Source organism: Amphiprion ocellaris, chromosome 3 (assembly GCF_022539595.1).
Source record: "Amphiprion ocellaris isolate individual 3 ecotype Okinawa chromosome 3, ASM2253959v1, whole genome shotgun sequence".
Taxonomy (NCBI): domain Eukaryota; kingdom Metazoa; phylum Chordata; class Actinopteri; family Pomacentridae; genus Amphiprion; species Amphiprion ocellaris.
In genome coordinates this window covers 39,382,459-39,404,568 of record NC_072768.1, presented here as the reverse complement: position 1 = coordinate 39,404,568, position 22,110 = coordinate 39,382,459, and the positions used below count along the sequence as shown (strand labels likewise).

At 37.1% G+C, this 22,110-nt stretch overlaps 1 protein-coding gene across 1 annotated transcript in view; it reads right to left on the bottom strand.

Annotated features, from left to right (window-relative positions):
* si:ch211-266k8.4 (TBC1 domain family member 10B) overlaps window positions 1-22,110 on the bottom strand; it is a 102,983-nt gene that overhangs the window by 36,178 nt on the left and 44,695 nt on the right. Inside the window, exons 11-13 of the mRNA XM_055007224.1 lie at window positions 8,250-8,348; window positions 5,170-5,360; window positions 3,302-3,393 (exon numbers count right to left, since the gene is read on the bottom strand). Of these exons, the coding sequence (XP_054863199.1) occupies window positions 3,302-3,393; window positions 5,170-5,360; window positions 8,250-8,348 (382 nt within the window). The remainder of the gene's footprint in view (window positions 1-3,301; window positions 3,394-5,169; window positions 5,361-8,249; window positions 8,349-22,110) is intronic.

The following is a 22,110-nucleotide window of genomic DNA, read 5'->3' as shown; positions in this document are numbered from 1 at the left end:
TAATTGATTAACTGAGGACATTTGTTCTTTACTGATATTTTTTTGATGACATGAGCCACCACAGGGAGAGTAGAACTTTATCCTAGTTGTCTTGAGGTCATTAAACATTCCAGAAGTCTTTGTCATGGTGCCCCTTGTGAGCCAAACTCCCACAATGCTCTCTGCTTGCCAACATACAACTGCCCATGTGCTTAGGTTTATTCAGCACTAAATAGTAAGAAGGTCCACCTGCTGGCACAATCAGGTATTACAGCTGATCTACAACACTTCAAGTGTGTCATATCGAGCAAAAACGGTATTTTCCAACTCTAAATATTAAATGACTGTGATCAGGAGCAAACAAAAACTTGTTTGGGACAGCGCTTCTATTCAGTAGTCTACTATAATCAGTGAATTTGTAAGGACAGAAAAAGATTTTTTTGTTTATTGGAACAACTTAATAATAATATTTTAAAACACAATAAAACAACTTCAGACTTATTTGAAGTCTTTTTTTTCTGCCCGTTTATTACAGTCATCATTAATATTGCTAAGATCCATCAGCACTGGGCTCTAAAGTTGAGCAGCAACACATTTATTTACAAAAATGTCTTCATTCAGCTGTTGGTTCGCGGACTGTCACATAGCAGTAATTTGTATGATTATGACATTATGGACAGAATCCTTTACTTGGGAGTGTTAAGCTGCTATTTTTGTAAATAAATGAGCAGCAACACGATGAACGGCTCTAAAAGTCAGTCTAACATTTAATCATGTGCTCAGTTAGAGCTGACTAATGTAGAAAAACCTGCAACCGAAGGAACAGCAGTTACACAACTTTAGAAACGAGCAACAACAACAGCATGACACCGTCGTCTTTCCTGCTGTTTCTCCTCACATTCGCACATGAAAGAAACTAATTAAAATGTGTATCATGCGTTAAGTTGTGGCCGACTTACCTGTATACACACACATATAGGTAAAGTGTGGGAAAATCTCTACTATGCCAGCAGCAAATTCCCTAAAGATGTAGGAAAAGAGGAACCTCAATAAAGTGAAGACAAAATAAGTTTGTGCACATCCAGCAATTAAAAATGAGTCATTCTCAGCAGCCTGACTGAGTGACAGAAACCCTCAGGACTAAGCCACAATCTCAGATTCCAATTTGTTACTGAATCACTCAAAAGGTAAGTCAGAGCGCAGACAGCTGCAGGGGGAAAATTAAAGGATTCTGGGAATCAGAGACCCGACTGCTTCAGTGAGCATTAAAGAAAAAGAGATTATAAGAAGACAGGTTGGCAGATGAATCTGAACAACTGTGATTAAACAAAAGGAGCATAAAAAGACGGATGATACCACAAAGAGTTAATGAAATGTTTTACTGTTGGTCTACGAGGTCTGAGGCAAGAAAACAATAAGATATCTACCGGAGATACACCTTTATTGATAGCTATAATTAAACTATTCAACATAATGTTTAATAGTTTGACTTAAATACATCACATGCAAACCACCACATGTAGAAAACACAAAGTTTGGTTGCATGAGCAAACTTAATAATAAATCAGTTTTCCACTGCCAACATTTGCCAGCATCGTATTTATTAAGTTCAGGAGTTTCTCGTTTTAAAGTTCAAACATGTTTTCCTTTTCTCTTTGTGTATGAAGGTAAAACCATTGTTTATTTTTATTAATCTGTACAAATGAATGTACTTGTGTGAGTTTATCACTGTTGTAGTTTAAATTCATTTTGTTTGACACATAAAGTGTTTAAATCCGATCTTCAAGTCTTCAGTATAAACAGCTGGAGGATCAGTAAGTATTGATATTCACTGAAATATATTTTACTGCAATGTTTTTTAAAAACTTGGTTTCTTGTGTATCTGCAAGAGATATGTGTTCATTTGTGCAATATTTAAAGACCTATCGGAAAATATAATAGCACGAATGTGCTAAAATCTGCATTAAAGGTCCCATATTGTCACTTTTTTTTTTAAAGCAAATTAATGAAAGTCTTACATGTTCCCAGAATGTTTCTTTCAATTTCTCAGCTCAAAACATCCAAAGATGGTTCATTTTGTCATGACTGTGTAACTCCTGGTTTTATTCTAAACAGTGTCTGTAGCCTTAAATGTAACAGAGTTGCTGTTGTCCCCGCCCCCTTCAGGAAGAAGACTCTCTGCATGTATGATTGACAGCATGGAGAAAAACAACTCACTGGGAGCAGAACTTTCTGTCTGCTGAGTTTCTCTCTGAGGATCATTTTACATGAAAATTCTCAGCACAGCCGTTGTTTGGTGAGTTTCAGTACTAATGAAGATCCATTTAACTGATCTAACTGCTTTATATCTGCAGGAATCTAAACCTGAGTCGTAAATTAACGTTTTTCTTGATAAAGGCAGCACGTCAATCAGCAATTGTTTAACTTCCAATACAAATTGAGCACTGAGGACATTTATTATTTGCCGATATTACTGTGATTATATGAGCCACAAAGGCAGCTATTACATGGCTGGAGGTCATTAAGGGTCCCAGAAGACTTTGTCATGGTGCCCCTTTGCTACCAAAACCCATCATAATAACACAGAACTGCACAGTAAGAGTTATATTAGCGTTATTTACTACTTTACATGGAAACATATGTGAATTCTCGGCACAACCTTTGTTTTTAACTTATGTTCTGTGAGTTTTGGTACTGATCATGACCTATTTAACTAATTTGTACATCCAGGAAGCTAAAGCTGAGTAGTAAATTTGAAAACTTTTGCTTGATGTAACATATATGCTGGCTGGAGGTCATTAAGTGTCCCAGAAGACTCTGTCATGGTGCCCCTTTACTACCTAAACCCACCATAGTAACACAGAACTGCACAGTAAGAGTTTCATTAGCGTTTTGAACTATGTTACATGGAAATATGTGTGAATTCTCGGCACAGTCGTCGTTTTTAACTCCTGTGTTTGGTGAGTTGGCTGCAGGTTAACAATGTCATGTTAATGGGCTGATTTCTAGTCACTATTTCTTACTCATTTTCCTGTTTGACAACAGAAACAGGAAAATCTATGAATGAGAACAGCTTTATTGGGAGTTCAATAATTAGTTCAGTCGTGAGTTTTACACCTCTGAGTTTATAACAAGCACAAAACACAATAAAAATGGATTTTCTCATTTAGGACCCTTAAGAAGCCCACGGAGGCTCATCGATGTGAGCAGTTTTCTAACCCACTTTAAAAAGTAAATAAAAACCTCTGGTTCAGGAGCTGCTGACATGACTGAGTGCAGGTTTGTCATGTTTTGCTTTGCAGTGTTTAAACTCTGTCCTCACCTGTCATCTCTGGCAGTGACATCACTGCTGCCCCCCTGGCCCATTGGCTGATGGGCTCCGCCTTGCTGCTGGCTCCGCCTCCTCGACCTGATCTGAAAGAACAAATAAAAAAGGAGACAGAGACAGAGTATTATCTGACCTGAAACCAAATGATGGAGCGTTCCATCACAGTTTGGAGGTGTGTCCGTTTTTTCTGCTTTGCCACAATTTCTCTCCTCATCAGACTGGTGTGGTTAACCAGCATCAACAAGATTTATTATTAAGAATGTGTTTTAATTACTGTCTGGATGCAGCCCAGCATCTGTTTTTTGGCTTCACCTCAGAGAATCACGTCCAGCCTCTCCTGAAAACCTCATTATGTGTGGGCCTTCAGATGGTAAAATCACACCCAGGCATTTGGGGTAACAAAATGGAAAGCAAACAATCTTGGAAAAAATGGGTCGAAGAGGGGAGTCGGATGATGGATGGTAAAATGAGCTGAGCGTGGCAAAGGCCAGAAGGATGAAAGATGAGGAAAAATCTTCACCCAGAGGACTGTCACACACTGCTTGTTCTAGTCACTGTGATGATATGAACAATATGTTTTCCTGTCATAATGAAAAGTCCTGTGGCGATGATCCAATCCCATCTGCCAGTCATCCCGAACTGATGGCTGCAGCTGTTCATCACACTGATGTAACTGAGAGCAAACAGGAGGAAACATTCCTGTTTATTACAAATCAAAACTATCGGGGAAAAAAGCATCATTCCTCAGGTGATCACAGCAAGGGAATTACAATACAGATTCTTCAACCTCTATTGTCATTTAGCTGTACATACAACCATAGAGCAGGTCAAATGAGAGGGCGTTTCTCTAGGAATCCAATAACAGAAGAAAAAAGAGAATTTGCAACACATCCCTGTGACGTACTGCAGCTAAAATGAAACTGTCTCTGTTTAAAGTGTCCACAAAAGAAAACAAACACTTTGAAAATCCTCATCACCAAATATTATGCAACACAGTGAGAACAGAACTAAGCTCTACTGTGTCAAACGTGATTTAAATGAGAAGCCAGCTCAGCGAGCGTTGCTGCCCAGTCTGGTTTCAGAGGGCTATGGGCTCTACATGGAGCTGTTCAAAGTCTGGCAGCAACATTTGGCCCTTTGTTCAGACTGTTCCTGGTCACTTTAATAGCAAAATAAAACTCTTTGAGAGAGGTGGCGGGCGGCAAAGAGCAATCTCCCAGAGAACTGCAGTGGAGGTGAAAGGCCAAAACACACAGAGAAAACTAACTGTGAATCAACAGAAGAGCTTCATTTCACCAGGAAAATCCAAACAAACGGCACAGAGAGACGCTGTAGTGGAGGGTTATTGGACTGAAATCCAAAGAGGTCCAGTCAGAGAAAATGTACTAAAGCAAGGGTCCAGAACATCATAATGTTTAACTTATGTTTGTGAGATATACAGGGTGTCCAATAAGTCTCTTTACAATTTTAAGAATTTATTACAAAGGCAGTTGATACGATATCTTAACCAGATTTGTTTTATTGTAATCAGTTTTTATTAAAGTTTGTGATCACATTGAAATTGTGTGTTTCAGGTATCCTGCTGGTGAAAGAGGTACTGTTAAATGAAACTCCTCAGATGTTCTTGGTGGCCCACTCCTCCCTTTATCCAACACTGTCCCCGTCTCCATCAATTTCTTGTGCCATGCACGAACTGAAGGACGTGATGGTGGGTCTCTTCCAGACTTATAAGGTTCTGTAGTTTCACTGAGTCTGCACATCCGATTTTGTCTCCATAAACCATGATACACATCGTGCCTTCTCTTGAGGAGTGGCCATTTTTTAAGGTTTCAAATAAATAAGCTGCAGTCACGAATTTGTACCTGAGTTTTCGGTAACGAAGCTGAAGTCCGACTCCTGAACACTCGTCCGGCTGCAGGACTCCGCTGTCTGGTCTTGGCTTGTGTTTGTGAATTCTTGTTTTCAACTCGCTGTCGGCTCATCGGGTCCATCAGGTACCGCTGTGCAAGACGCATCACCCGGGTCAGAACGCTGACGGGACCTGGAACCGGGTCTGGAGGTAGATAGGTAGGGAAGTTAGAAGGAGGTGGGTAGGGTACGTAGGTAGGTTGGAAAGGTTAGCAGGTAGGTAGGTTGGAAGGTAGATTGGTAGGTAGGTAGGGAGGGAGGTAGGGAGGGAGGTTGGTTGGTAGGAAGGTTGGTAGGTTGGTTGGTTGGGTGGTTGGTTGGGTGGTTGGTTGGTAGGTGGGTGGGTTGGTAGGAAGGTTGGTAGGTACATAGGAGGGTTGGTTGGCAGGTTGGTTGGGTTAGAAGGTAGGTAGGTTGGTATAGGTGGGTTGGCAGGTATGTAGGTAGGTGGGTGGGTTGGTCAGTAGGGTTAGGGTTATAGATAAATACTTTATTCATCCCCTTCAAGATAGTCAGCAGCTCACATATGTTACATTTAAGAAAAAACTAAGAAAAATAAGGAAACTATGTACGTGCAAATCATGCAATCTGAAGAAATAAGGTGCAAAATTGTTGGTATTTACAATAAAAAAAGAGTATTAAAAAGTGCAGTATAAAAATCTAAATCATAATAAGCATGTTAAAGGTAAAAGTCAAATGGAATAAGTTCTGTGGTTTTGGTTCTCCACCAAGAAGAACTTTATTTTGTGGCTTTATAATGTAGAAAACATAATTTCTGCGGGTATGAAAACGCTCCAGTATGTTAGAATCACACACCCAGATGATGCTACTGTTTTGGGTGCATGTTTTAGTAACAGAATAAGTTATCGTTCCATTACAGACAGCTACTGAAACGCCTCTGTGTACTGTATGTGTCCTTGTAATACTGAAATGAATGTTATCAGCAGCTCTCCATATTTACTCAGGGGGGGATCTGCCTGCTTAGACCAAGCTGTGAACACAAAGACTCACTTACACAACCTACTGTCCATGTTTGTTTCAGACAATCACAGTCGTGTCTCTGCAGCTGGATCTCAGGAGATTAAAACACTCTGGCATTTTCTACAGTGGACAGAAAACCTGACATGTTTGAACAGAAGTCTAGCCATGCTGCTGCAGCACAAGATGATCTAGAAAATTACTGCCAGAATGTTCAATGTGTGCCTTTAAAATTGTCTCCTAAAATGGAAATATTACAGTAAAAGCTCCAGTTTTAAAATGTTGGTGGTGAAGCAGTTTAGTCTATAAGTTACATCATGCTAATTAGGTTAGCATTTAAATTTGAGGAGACAAATGAGTGATTTTAACTCAAACTGAACAAAAGGACAACGCTTGCAGTGTGATATTTGAGAGAGGCATGCTAAAAGAAACTGCTCAAAATGATAACAAATGTCCAAATTTACACAAAATTATCTCAAAAATATTAAAATTTGTCCAAAAAAGTGACAAAAACCTTTCAAAATGACTCCCCCAAATGACTCAAAAATTGTCCAAAATTGGTCAAATTTTGATTGTCCTCAGACTGTGACACCTGGATGGATGTAAAACTGATCTGGTGTCAGTTATATTGCCGTTAAAAATTGGTCAAATTACGTGAAAGTTGTCTAAAATGACACAGAAATTGTCAAAAATTTCTCAATATTTGTCAAAAATGACTCAAAAAGGTGGTCAAAATGACAAAAGATGTTTAAAACTATTAAAATTTGTCCAAAAAACGTGACAAAAAAACTTTCAAAATAACTCAGTATTTCCCTCCAAATGACTCAGAAATTGTCCATAATTGGTCAAATTTCAATTAGCTTCAGGTTGTGACACCTGCATGGATGTAAAACTGGTGTCAGTTTTAAACAGAGTTTATTGTGTTTTACATCCATTAAAAATGAGTCAAATGACCTGAAAGTTGTCAAATATTAAATGAAAATTGTCCCAAATTTCTCTAAATTTCTCCATAGTGACGGAGACACTCCAAAAATATTCACAGATTGCTCAAAACTGCATGAAAGTTGTCCAAAAGTACTCAAATTTGTCCAAAATATCTTAGAATTTGTCAATGTTTTAGGGTTGTGATACCTGGATGGATGTAAAACTGATCTGGTGTCAGTTTTTAAAAGAGTTCATGCAGCTGATTAAATCCTTGATATTTGTCTAATATCTGGTGAAATGTACAGAAAAAAAAGCTAAAACTATGAATAATGTCCCACATCAACAACTAGTATTATTGCAAATAGTATTCTGTTCTTTATGTGTGACTGGAAAATCATTTTGCATTTAAAAATAGAATTATTTTACTGATTTTTTCAGCCGTCTTCACGGTTTCTGATCTATTCCACCATTTTGTAATTCATATTTTACACTATTTACACCATTATATTACATTTTATACGCCCTTGCTGCCATATTTTCACAGTTTTTTTTAACATGATTTTATTTTACAGCGTGAAAAACACAAGACTAATACTAAATATCCTGAGTGTAAACACTGAATTTGCTGCTTTTAGTTTTTTGTGCTGCACACGTCTGGAACATTTGACACTAAACATTAAAACTTAAAGACAACTGTACCTCAGGATCACAAACTGCTGCGTTCTCAGCAAACGTTCAGTCCAAACGGCAGTAAATCAGGCAGTTACAGAGGATAAAAGGTCAGCAGTGCTGTTCTGACAAACATTGAAGCTGCACTCAGCTCCGTTTAAAGAGCAGTTTGAGGTAATTAAACTGTAATAAATGATCTAAGTTAGCGACTGAAAAGCAGTTCAGCTAAAATCAGGCTGCTGTGGAACTGAACTATGATTAAACGCCACCGTTATACAGGCTTACACTTGTTTTGTCCTGTGTTGAACCAGCTGGACTGATTCAGGAGCGTTTTTCTCAGATTAGCTCAGACTTAAGATGTACGAGGTTCAGACCTGCTGGATAGAATAATGCTGGACAAACACACCTGGAAAATAGAGCCACAAACGTTATGAATGTATGTTTAAAGGTAAACAACACTCACCCTTTGCTTCAGTCTTTTCTGCTTCAGATGGTGCAGATACTTTTTCTGTTGTTGAGCCGACTGGGATGGACGGCGTTTCCTTCTGCATTTCATTCTGCTCTGAAATATGACACAAAATATTTTAGTTTATAATATTAGATTAAAAGTCCATTAAAAAGTGATGACTCTGGACCCAGTTATAAAAAAAATATTCAGAATTACTTGATACTTGATTAAAATTCCTTAAAAATGGTTAAAAATGACAAAAAATAAAACTTAATTTATTCGAAATCACTCACATTTGACCAAAATGTCAAAAACCTGCATAAATTTACTCAAAAAATGGCAAAAAAAATAACCTTGAAAATTGATTTGGTTGCAGTTTTTACCAGAAGTCAAATGTCTTGGTTGTTTTTTATTATTAAAAATTGGTCAAATTACAGGAAAATTGTCTAAAATTAGACAGAAATTGTGCCAAACTTCTCATTATTTGTCTAAAATATTCAAAATGACAAAAGATGTCCAAAACGACACAAAATTGTACCAAAACTAATAAAAATTTGTCCAAAAAATGACAAAAACCTTTCAGAATCATTCTGTATTTCCCCAAATTATTCATGGATGGATGTAAAACTGATCTGGGGTCAGTTTTTACCAGAACTCAGATGCGTCTTTTAATTAAAAATTTGTCAAATTACATGAAATTTGTCTAAAATTACACAAAAAATGTCTCAAATTTGTTCATGAAGACATCAAAATTGTCCAGAATTACTCGAAAACTGTTGAAAATGACAAGAAAACTGTTCAAAATGAGTCAGAATTCACCCAAAATTACTACAAAAATGATTCAAAAATTCACTGAAGATTTGCAGAACGACATAAAATGAGTCCACGATGTTTCAAAATGATAGAAAATGACTCAAAAATGATGCAAAATTACAGGAAATTTGTTGAAAATGAAATGAAAATGTCCTAAATTGCTTGAAAATGATCCAATTTCTGAGTCAATAATTGAATAAAATTATAGAAAAAAAATGTTTCTGAACAGAAACCAGTTTCAGTGTTTAGACTGAGACACCTGGATGGATGTAAAACTGATCTGGGGTCAGTTTTTACCAGAACTCAGATGTGTTTTTTAATTAAAAATTCGTCAAATTACATGACATTTGTCTAAAATTACACAAAAATCGTTCCAAATTTCATATTAGTAAAAAAATTTCTCAAAAAAGTGTTCAAAATGACATAAGATGTCCAAAATTACAATAAATTGTCCCAAAATTATTAAAATTGGTCCAAAAAAAAAAAAGTCAAAAACCTTCCAAAATGACTTGAAAATTGTCCAAAATTGGTCAAAAAGTCCATTAAAAAGGGATAAATCTGGACCCACCTCTGTGGAACTCTGGAAATATTCACAATATGAAAGTAGAACTCTGATCATTGATAAACTACAACTGTTGCACATAAAAAGCTGCATAGGAAGGAGGTCTGAGAGGAAACAGCTAAAGTTCTGGTTCATGAGTGTAAATAAGCCTCTCGTCCTTTTTTAAATCTACGTTTGTTTGTTAATCAGAGGAACAGCTCCGATTCAGCTGTAGTTTTCTGCAGGAGGCCAGAGGAGACGCAGACTTCTAATTTGCAGCAGCGTCTATCAGTGATTTAACACGAGCCTGGAGGAAAAGGCTTCTGCCAAACAGGAAGCAGCGATGATGAAGTGCGTCCTAATGCGAGGTTATCTTTGATGTCGGAATGACACTCCCTCCGATCCATCTCAATCACCGTCAGTCCAGGAGAGCTTCCCTTCCTCCAACCAACGCTTCAAAACAGCGGCGTGTCGCAGCACGTTTCCTGTTGGCCACCCAGAGACCAGCTGCATGACAACATCAGCTCCATGGGACAGATCCGCTTCATTTAGGACAAATTACAGCTATTCTCAACACTTCTTTGAGTCATTAGGAACTTTTTCTGAACCTTTTAAAAACATTTTCTTACTTATCTCGTGTAACTATCAATGATCAGAGTTCTACCTTCAGACTGAGAATATCTCCAGAGTTCCAGGTCCTTGAAGTCCTTAGAGAACGTCCCCTGCAGAAAGTTCTAGGACTTTCTCCAAGGGACGTTCTCCTTTCCTGCTTCCAGTCTTTAAGTTTAGTCTCACTGAGAACATTCCAGGTCCTTGAAGTTCATAGAGGTGGGTCCAGGTTTATCACTTTTTAATGGACTTTTTCAGAACTTCATCAGTCCAGCAGGTAGAACAATGACATTTAGGAGGAAAAACACATCTGACTTCTGGGAAAAACTGACACCAGATCAGTTTTAAATCCATCCAGGTGACTCAGTTTAAATATAATCCAGATTTGACCAATTCTGGAAAGTTTTTGTGTCATTTTGGACAAAATTTCAGGTCTTTTAGAACATTTTCCCAATATTTTGGGGAAAGTCATTTTGGAAGATTTTAGTCATTTTTTGGAATTTTATGTGTAACTTTGGACATCTTTTTCATTTTGAACAGTTTTTTTTTTTTTTTTTTAGCCATTTTTGACAAATGTTGAAAAATTTGGGATGATTTCTGTGTAATTTTAGCCACGTTTCATGTAATTTGACAATTTGTGATAAATTCTGAGGATTTTTTTTAACCATTTTTGGACAATTTCTGCATCAATTTAGACAACTTTCACGTTCATTTAAAAAAAAAAAAAAACACACACACACATTAGGTTTCTGTTAAAAACTGACACCAGATCAGATTTACATGCATCCAGGTGTCACAACCTTAAGCAAAAATTTAAAAAATGGAGAAATTCCAAGATATTTTGGACAAATGTGAGTACTTCTGGACAACTTTCATGCAGTTCTGAACAATCTGTGAGCACTTTTGGAGTGTCTCTGTCATTATAGAGAAATTTCAAGAAATTTGGGACAATTTTCATTTAATTTTGGACAACTTTCTTGCCATTTGACCCTTTTTCAGTGGCTGTAAAACACATTTGAGCGCTGCTAAAAAGTGACACCAGACCATCTCTACATCCATCCAGGTGTCACAGTCTGAAGATAATCCAGATTTGACCAATTTTGGACAAGATTTCAGGTCCCTTGGAACATTTTTTAAATAATTCGGGGAAATATTTAATCTTTTCCAAAGGTTTATGTCATTTTATGGACAAATTCTAAGAATTTTTGGACAATTTAGTGTAATTTTGGACGTTTTATCATTTCCAACAGTTTTTGAGCCATTTTTGACAAATGTTGAGAAATTTGGGATGATTTTTGTGGAATTTTAGCCAAGTTTCATGTAATTTGACCAATTTTTAATGAAAACATTTCAGTTCAACCTAATCAGTTTTACATCCATCCAAATGTCCCAGTCTGAACACTAAATCTGGATAGAAACAAGTCAGGTAATCGCTCACGGCTGGTATTTAAGCAGCTCCACTCTTTTCAGACGTTTGAAAAACAGCAAAAAAATAAAATTTGATATCATCTGCAAATTATTAATCCTGTGTTGCCTTTCAGGACTTTGGTTCAACACTTTACATGTCAAAATATGAAAAGTTGTGATAAAAATTTTTGAGAAAAAGTTATACAAATATAGAAAAAAATGCCCCAGACACAAACAAATGTGTTTTTTTGTTATACATGTGTGTTTTGATAGAGTCTAAACAGTCAAACATGTGCTCCTACAAACACACAGCGCATGCTTTAACAGCGGTGAGCTCACCTGCACAGTTTCTGTATGACTCAGACTGTAATGAGAAGCCCTGAGTGGATGTTTGACTGTTTGATTTATTGCTGGAAGTCAACCTTGTGCAGGTATTTTTATCGTCTCTCCAGTTTCATTCTCACACAGCTCAAAAAGGTTTTAAAACAGAAGCACAAATTACAGATAAAACCTCCACAATCAGTCACAGCTGATGAGGGTTAGAGAAGCCAGCAGATTACAACACATTCACCACCTTTCCACCAGAGTTCTTCCTCCAGAGAGTTCAGTTAGAACCTCATGTCCCCTCCGTCTGTTCTAATAAGATCTGGAGATGTGAATGAAATGTGCTGAGTGGAGCTACGGTGCATCTAACAATCAATCACAGGAGAAAAGACTTCTCAGAGCCTCCAGTCTGACATTTAGAGAGGAATGACGGTATTTAATAGCAGCTTAACTCTTCTGTCTGAGGCTGATTGAACAACAACAACATCTGAGGAACTATTTCTCTTATTTCTCATCATGTCACTGATTCAGAATCAGCAATATTAGACAAGCAGATTAAAGAATTCAGATTATGGGAGAGTGGAAATATGAAAAAATGGGCTCATATTAAGAAAAAAACAATAATGCAGAAGTGAAAATGAAAGACTTGTAATTTTTTGCAAAAATTTGAATAATTTTGGGACAATTTTGTGTAATTTTGGACATTTTTTGTAATTTTGAACATTTTTTAAGCCAACTGGGACAAATATTAAAAAATCTCAGAGACTTTTAATGACATTTTGAGAAATTTCTGATGGATGAAAAACACATCTGAATTCTGGTAAAAACTGACACCAGATCAGTTTTACATCCATCCAGGTGTCTCAGTCTGAAGACAATCAAAATTTGACCAATTGTGGACAATTTTCAAGTCATTTGGCGGAAAACATTGTAGTCATTTGTTGGACAAATTAGAATAAATTTTCAACAAGTTTTATGTCAACTTGCATCTTTTCTCGTCATTCTGGATCATTTTTGTGGTTTTGGGATCATTTTTGAGTCATGTAGGACAATTTTCATGTCATTCTGAACTATTTTTCTGTAATCATGGATCATTTTCAAGTCATTTTGAACAATTTTAATGTCACTCTGGTTCTCATCTGGATGGATGTAAAAATGATCTGGCTGCAGTTTAACCAGAACTCAAATGTATGATTTTCTACAAGGACTAGAGAAGCTGGTACTCTTAATATTTTGCAGTAATGAGTGACTTCTAGTTATCTGTATAGTAAGATGACATGCTATCGTACAGAAACTTAACAAAGCTTTGCATAAACCTCACATAAAAATTGAATTAATCTGATCGACCACCTTGGATTATCTTAAAACTTTATCATCAGAAACTACAGATATGTAAAATTCTATCTGTGAAATTTTAGCTCAAATATTTCCTGAGATATTTTTCTTCAACCCTTTTGTCATGAATTGACTTCTACATTATTGTTTTTTTGTGAATATGAGCTCAAACGTGAGACTTTTCATGACGGCTTCAATTTTTTTTCCACATTTCAGCTCAAACTTGGATGTGTTGGGTTATTATTTTTTGCTTTGTTTTGTTTTGTTTGTTTATTTCGTTGTCATTTTGAATATTCTGATTTGTTTTTGTGGCTTTTTTCCCCTCACATGTTCAAAATAAATTCATTCATTCTTTCATTCATTCAAACACAGTCAGAATTATTTGATCACATTGTCCAATATTACAGATTCTGAATCAATGACACAATGAAAAATAATAGTGAAAATTTCATGTTTCCATCTTTAATAGTTCCTGAGATATTGTCATTTAAACAGCCTCATTTTCCTCTCATATGCTGCCTGTTTAGTAAACTCAGAGGAAACAATCCTAAACCGCTGGAAGCAACAAACTGATTTCAGCTCCTGTTATTTTGTCTGGACTATATTTATTATTCACATTATTCTGATCTTTTTCCTTCTTTGCAGCAAAGTTTTGTCATTAATAGACGTGAAATGGTCCTTAGAGAGATACAGAATGTGAAAAACGTCTTGTGGTTGTGGAGTAAACTCTGTCCTTTGTGTTCTTTGTGATGTTTTTGGACCAATATTGGCGCTGAAGTGTGAAAGAAAAGGTCCTTAAATTGTTGAAAATGATACCGAAATGTTGCTCGGTCCGACGTACTCAGATTACCATCGTGACTTTTACAGGAAAGTCCCATCAGATTAACAGAAAGGAGTGCAGGTCTGAAAGCTGCTTGAGTGTGGTGATGAAAATGAAAAAATGTGCTTTGAAATCCAACAGTGTACATGTTAGTTCACAATAACACCCAGCTTCTTTTTCTGGCATCTTTAGCCGGTTTTTTTTTTCTGAATTGGAGATGTTTACATTCAAAGGAGAGAAGGAAGTCGTTCTCTACTGGTAAACACCATAAAACACCATTAAAGACAACAAAAACGAGGTCTAAACTAGTTGGGAATACCTCTAACATTAGTAAAACTGCAGGGTTTAGCCACAATATTTATATTAGTTTGGTTAAGTTTTGCAGTAGCTTTATTATAACATTAATTAGATTATTCTGTATAATTAATAACTAGGATCTACTGGGGCTGGAGCTCAGTTATAGTCATGTAAATTAAATTTTATTGATTTTTGATGGGTTAAATGTGTAATTTGTAAACTATTCAAGTATAATTACACCTTTATAATACCTTGTTAGGCTACTCCTGCCAATCCTAATCCTTTTTACTGGAAGACGCTGTTTAAAATCGTTGTCTTGACTTGTCTTGACTTAACTGTTTTATCTGGCTATCCGTCTAATTTGACATTAGTCGTTTTGTTCAGTGCTTGTAACTTGGTGCTGTACAAATAAAGTTATTGTTTAATATTATGCTGTGGCAGGGCAGGTTGTTCTAAATTCAGCAAAGCAACTATTTAAACTCTTCATAATCCAGCTGGAATTGTCTGAGGATCAAAGAAATGCCTTCAAATGGGTTAATCTTGGATTGTGTTGGGGTTTAATTGCTCGGCGGTAACATAACCAGTCTGGCCTTTAACTGGAGATTCAGACAAACAGAAGGTTCATGTTGCACTGCTTGTTCGGAGCGATTTACTGCAGAGAAAGAACAAAACACACCTTCCTTTAAAAACCTGAAATATAATATGTAAAATAACCAGTAGGACGGCTCAGTGCTAATGCTGAGAATGGGATGTTTAACAGCAACAGACTTTCTTTATAAAAGCACCAAGAGGAGCCTCAGCTGCTCACTTCATCTTCATCTGATGCCAAAACAAAGGTTCACACTAATGCTATAATGACAGATGTTCTCTGGTGGTAATAACAGGCCGAAGACGTGTCGGTAAATCCACAAACAACAAACCATCACATGGATCATTTCAGTGTAGATGAGACTTAACAACCCACATAATATGATCTGTACAGGTGAGTGGAAACACCTCTGAACAGAAGAACTGCAGGTAGTTATACACACCATATAGTGGCATCAGAAAATTCACGATGAAACTTTCTGCTAACAATCCCACAATGCAATGCCCTCATTTACTACAAGAATAAAGGAGTGTTATACAGCTCAGAGGCTGAAAATGAAAAATAAATAAACCAGAAAAGCAAGAAGAGCTCAGTACTCAACCAAGGCTGTTCAGTTATCGGATCATTTCTGATGGATAAGTCCTGATAAGTGGTGGATTTGTAGTAGGATCACAATCATGTGATCATCAGCAGGCAGCTGATGTAGTGTTCACTTGTTGTCATGGTTACAGTGATGCCGTACCGCTATCTGGCAATGATACAGAAATCCTGAACAAATCTGTGGATCCAGACTATAAGCCACATCACTGCCAGAATCTAATCAGGTGGTCCTTGTGTCATTTCTGACCTTCCCTGAATTTTTTTTTTCCAATTCTGCCAGCAACTTTACTCAAAAATGGACTAACAGACAAACGCAGGCCGATCATCACATAACTCCACCGTTCCTTGGTGGAGTTATGTGATGATCGCCGTATAACGTATTTATTCGTATAATGTGTTTAATTGCACCCTCCTCAGCTCCATAGTTTCTGGCACACCGGTAACTCTGATGAACACTCCAGCCCAGTAGGTGGCGCTAATGAACCTAAAGTCTGTTTGCAGCCTTGGAGAAGATACACAGCAGTGACGTCAGTGCACAAGAAAGTTTAGTGAACACCAGTGTTTCCTCTAGGACTTTTTTCAGCAGCAGCGGCAGGCTCTCCAGGGAGCCCCCGTTCTTCTTGAGTTATCTCCATCTAGTGGCTGCAGGATGGGGATAAAAGTCAGGGAGGCTGCCAGGAAGGTGTGGCCTACCAGAGAGAGACAGTCTTTTGACCACAACGCACATCCAAGGCCTGCAGCAAATTCATCCTCAGTTCATCTTTAGCATCCTACGCCTTACTGTTTCCAAGTTTCAAAGAAATTTTTGTTACAATAAATAGTGGCTTATTTTTAAAACACTCTTTCTGTGGACATTATTTTCTTTTGGATGTGTGTCGAGTCAGACACTTAGGTACAGCAGGTGCAGGAAAAGCCGCTACAAGCACTGTCACATTTTCTCCACTTTTTCTCAGGAGGTTGCATCTTGTTTGTCTCCTGCTCCATTTTCCTTTTTGTCCTGGTCAAATATTTCTTCATTCTCAGCAACTACTGACAGCTAATCAAGTGGACGGAGCAGAATGAGTAGGGGACGGTTGCCGTGACAGCGCAGTTTGAGAATTGTTGTGCATCGCGATAAACAGGCCGACGTTAAAACAATAGTTCAGTTAATTAGATCCGCGTAGACAAACCTTTTCCTCCCAGTCGCCCCGTGTCTCACACTTTGAGAAATGCTGTCATAAAGTTATGCCTGATGGGTGCAGGTCGTCAACACGATGTGATGGAATTCTAGACATCTGACACCGTGTCTAACACATACTCTCTAAATATTTCACATTCATTCAGTAGCTGAACATGCAGACTACAGTTTAGTTCAGTTTACAGCATCGAGGTCGAGTCAGTCTGACCTGGAACTGCAGCTACAACCCTCCAGGTCTGTTCTAAGACACACCCAGCATACAACCCAATGTCAGTAAATACAGACACACAAAAACTAATTTCACAAAACCAACAGGGCGCTGTGGTGACTGGGAGCTGTCAGGGTAAAACATATGGCGGTAATCAGCAGTGGTACGTATCAGCAGTTGGAAATGTCAGCGTCTGTGAGCTCAGCTCCGGCTTTCTCTATGACTCAGGGCTTTAGTGAGGAGCTATGAATGACAGTGTGTCTTTTCCTGCCCACTCTCTCTCCCGGAGTCAGTTTCAGATGACAGAGCGCTCTGCTGATTCCTCACTGTCCAGGAATTAATGCTGATGACACGCAGCCTTTTGAAGGTTGTGTTTTGGGGCGTTTGAAGCCTCGGCCGTCCTCTGGGAGTTGGCAGGGCGGCACACCTGTAGCCGGGATCCAATGAGCTCCAATGGAAGCCTGGATCAGCACATCCAGTGGAGGCTTTGAACTGCTGATAGTTTACAGAAAATGTCTTGAGGGGAGAAACACAGGATGGTACGAGGAAAAAAATCCACCCAGAAAACTGATAGAGATGTTTTTGTAATGTGAAAACAGCGACAGCCTGACTGATTTGAGCTGAATGTGAGAAATACGGCAGAAAACTGGAGTTTTTATGGGCAGTAAAGAGGAAACAGGTTAGCCAGCAGTTCTCAGGATTAGAAAACCTTGTAATGACCTGAGGGCAAATACCAGCGCTGATGGCTACCAAGCAACGTTTTCATGTGTTTGTCACTGAAATGAAAACCCCAGTGGATCCATACTGCTCAGCTTAGGTTACACACTGGAATCAACGTTGTTTTGTGATCAAATCGACCTCAAAAAAGGAGATTTTTCGTGGGAGAAAAAGGCAAAATGAGCAGCCAGGTAAGTTAGTAGTGCTCAACTCTAGACAGAATAGAATAAAATGGAATTCTTTATTAATCCCCAAGGGGAAATTTGTTTGTTATGGCAGAAAGAGTCCAGCTCCCACCATCATAAACACAGATAAAGAGTACAAATATGCAGTAAATAAAAATAAACAATAATGTCCAATGGAAATGATGTAGAAATGTTGACGTGTTTTATTGTGCAAATAGTGTCCAAGACAGATATTTGCTCACATTTGGTTAACTGTATGGCCGACTTTCTGACGCCTATTTTAGTCTAGAGACAGAAGAACAATAACATTTACATTTGTTTTTAATTGTGACGCAGAACTCGGTTTAATATGGTTCTAAAGTGAAGCATTAAACTGATGCACTGCACAGAAAATTTACAGCTTTTGCTCATTTTCAACTCGTGTCTAGCTGGGCTTTAACGTACACATTACAAATAAAATATACAGTTTTTATTCTCGTTTTCTATGAATAATTTCAAATCGTCAACCAACACAACCTGCTGAAACCAAGACACCACCTGAGAAACCACAATAACCCAGTTTATAGCATCATTAAATAGTTATCATGCATTGCTTTTATGACAAAATATGCAGTCCCACTCAGTTCTATAGTCTGTTACTGTGTTTTTCAGCTGCTTGTTTTGGTTTTTTAGCACACAACCTCTGTGGTTTACTCTTGTTGTTTGCTTTATCCCTGTTTCCAGCATCAACAGGCGGCTATTTTAGCACGGAAGCTCTGATAAACTAACTGTAAACTACATGAAATGCACCAATAGCTAGCAGAAAAGGTGGGTTTGTTGTGGTTTTCAGGCCTACAATCCGTCTCAAGGTTCACATAATCCTTGTTTCTAGCACCAACAGGCCACATTATTAGTATTAAAGTTCTGTTAAACTAAGTGTAAACAACCTGAAATGCACCAAAAGCAAATAGAAAAGGTCGGTTTGCTGTGATTTCGGTTTTAAGGCCTACAACCCATCTGATTTACTCTCAACGTTCACATTATCCTTTTTTCTAGCACCAACAGGCCCCTTTAATAGCATAAAAGCTCAGAAAAAAAGAACAATGAACTGTAAATTACCTGAAATGCACCAATAGCAAACAAAAAAGGCCCGTTTGTTGTGGTCTTCTAGCACACAACCTGTCTGGTTTACTCTCAATGTTCGTAAAATCCTCGTTTCCAGCACCAACAGGCAACTGTTGTAGGAAAAAAGCTCTGATAAACAAACTGTAAACTACGTGAAATGCACCAACAGCTAATAGAAAAGGCCAGTTTGTTGTGGTTTTATGGCCTACAACCCATCGGGTTTACTGTCATTGTTCAAATTATTTCTTTCTGTACAATTTCACAAAACAGTAGAAAGTAATAGAAAATACATGATTTTATACACTTTTAGAGTTTTTATTTTTGCTTTTTTGTTTTAAATCACAGATTTTCATGACCAAAATGACTCAGTTTAATGAGCCACTTGGAACCAGGAATGCTGTCCTAACAGACCATTAACCATCACAGAAACCTTTGTCATGGTTCCCGATGCTAACTAACCCCCACAATGTTCCTTTCTAGTTACCACCTCCTCTGGTAAGTGGTCGAACAACCAGGTATTGAGGCTAATCTATATCACATTTTCTGACATACACAACCTCCTTCTTCTGCCTTACCAGTTCATATATTTTTAATTGGCTAAATTGTTAATGACAATTAATTTAATTCCTTGATATTCTTGTTTCTAGCACCAACAGGCCACTTTACTTGCATAAAAGCTCTAAAAAAATGTCTGTAAACCACCTGAAACGCACCAATAGCAAACAGAAAAGGCTTGTCAGCAGCTAAAGAGCTAGATATTCCCCGTGATGAGTTGGTGGTCATGAAAACAGGCTAGAACAAGAGTATATACTGAATGTTTTCAGGTGACTAGAACATCTGATGGTAATAAGATATCAAAGTTATCTGTTAAGAGTCACCAAGTGTTCACAGAAATCTATTTGCATACTACCGTAATATTACTTTTAAATGCCACAAACCAGCGTTAAGAGATATTATTACGAGTATGAAAGTAAAGAGAATGAAAGGAAACACGTACAGCAGCCAGGCTGGTGGTGGATTATGGGACTGCTTGAGTGGAAACGTCAAGATTCAAGATTCATTTGACTTTTGTGTGGAAACAGACAAAGTGGGTGCATTGGAGTTCTCATGTGACATCAGGGCAGCCACTACTAGTACTACTACTACTACTACTACTACTACTACTACTAGTACTACTACTACTACTACTATCAGTGTTAAATTTCTAATGTCTTGACCAGACCTTTTCACACCACAAAGGATGACAACAGTGAAGTTAATTGATGAAAATGATTTTTAAAATTGATTAAAAAAACCAACAAAAACAGATTGAAAATGACAAAAAAAATGGCAAAAAAACAGAGATTGAAAATGACAAAAAAAATGCAGGAAAAAACAACAAAAAGAGATTGGAAATGACAAAAAATGATACAAAAACACTACAAGAGATCGGACATGACAAAAAATGAGACACAAACAACATTGAAAAAATGAGATAAAAAACAATAAAAAGAGAATGAAAATGACAGAAAAATAACAATTAGATTGAAAATGACAAAAAATGACACAAAACACGAGATCGAAAATGACAAAAATGACACAAACAAGAAACAGATTGAAAATGATGACAAAAAATGAGACAAAAAACAACAAAAAGAATAAAAATGACAAAAAAATGAGAAAAAAACAACAAAAAGAGATTGAAAATGACAAAAAATGAGACAAAAACACAACAAAGATTAAAAATGATGAAAAGAGACAAAAAACAACAAAAACATTAAAAATGACAAAAACAACAAAAAGAGATTGAAAATGATGAAAAAATAGACTAAAAACAACAAAAACAGACTACTACTGCTACTACTACTACCGCTGTTAATCTTCTAATGTCTCGACTGGACGTTTTCACACCACAAAGGACGACAATAGTGAAGTTAATTGTTATTTCTGGCTGCTGGAAACGACTGAAAACCTCCAGTCAACTCGTCTCTCCCTCTGTTCGCTCAGACAACAAGGACAGAGTCACCTTTTTAAAAAACAGTAGAGAAAAGAGAAAACACTAAAAGAGATAGGGAGCAAAGGTGAAATAGAAAAAGATTAGAGGTCCAGGGGGAAGAGGAAAACGGTCGGAAAAGAATAACAGAGCAAAACAATAGCCAGATGTCTTGTGGGTTTAGAGATAAATGCTGTTTTCTGTGAGGTAATGATGTTTGAACACCTCAAACGTCCACAGAAGAATCTCATCAGTGATCGCTGCTGAATGTTTGATTTAACTTTAGGAGCTTCAGGTTATTTTCAGAGGAATGATCTTTACTTTGAAGCTCTTATCTTGGTCATTATAAAGACTAACCACACACATTTTCTCACCATCCACATCTTCCATCATTTGACGTGATAATACCTGAAATTTTTGTTTTGCATTATGAAATAGTTCCGTTTTTACATGTATCTCACTATAAAATGTGTGAAAATTGTTAGAAATAACTAACAATATATAATTACTGTAGAGTTCACATATGGTTGTCAATCTTCAGAGGATGTAAAGCAGGAATTTTTTTACCCCGTGTTGTAGAAACACGTTTATTAAATCAAGTTTTGTTCATGTTTTCAAGCTGGCGGAAACAAAATTATGTGCGAAACACCAAAATGGGATAAAACTAGTAAAAGCAAATTGTAAAACAAAGTAATGAATTTCATTTCATAGACAATAACATGTCTAGACATTAATTTATCTAGAAAATGACGAGTTCATGAGTAATTCAACCACAGTGGCTGGTGTGGAGAGCTGTATGCAGGCTGCAGCTCTGATTAAATCTGATGTCAATTCAAAATGATTGAAACAAAGAGATTGAAAATGATGAAAAATGAGAAAAAACACCAACAAAAAGACTGAAAATGACAAAAAAATGGACAAAAAAAGAGACTGAAAATGACAAAAAATTTGACCAAAAAACAAAAAGATTGAAAACAACAAAGAATGAGACAAAAACAACAAAAAGACTGAAAATAACAAAAAAGACAAAAAAGAGACTGAAAATGACAAAAATTTGACCAAAAAAAACAACAAAAAGAGAATGAAAATGAAAATGATTGAGACAAAAAAACAACATAAAGAATTAAAAATGATGAAAAATGAGACAAAACACAATAAAAAGACTGACAATGACAAAA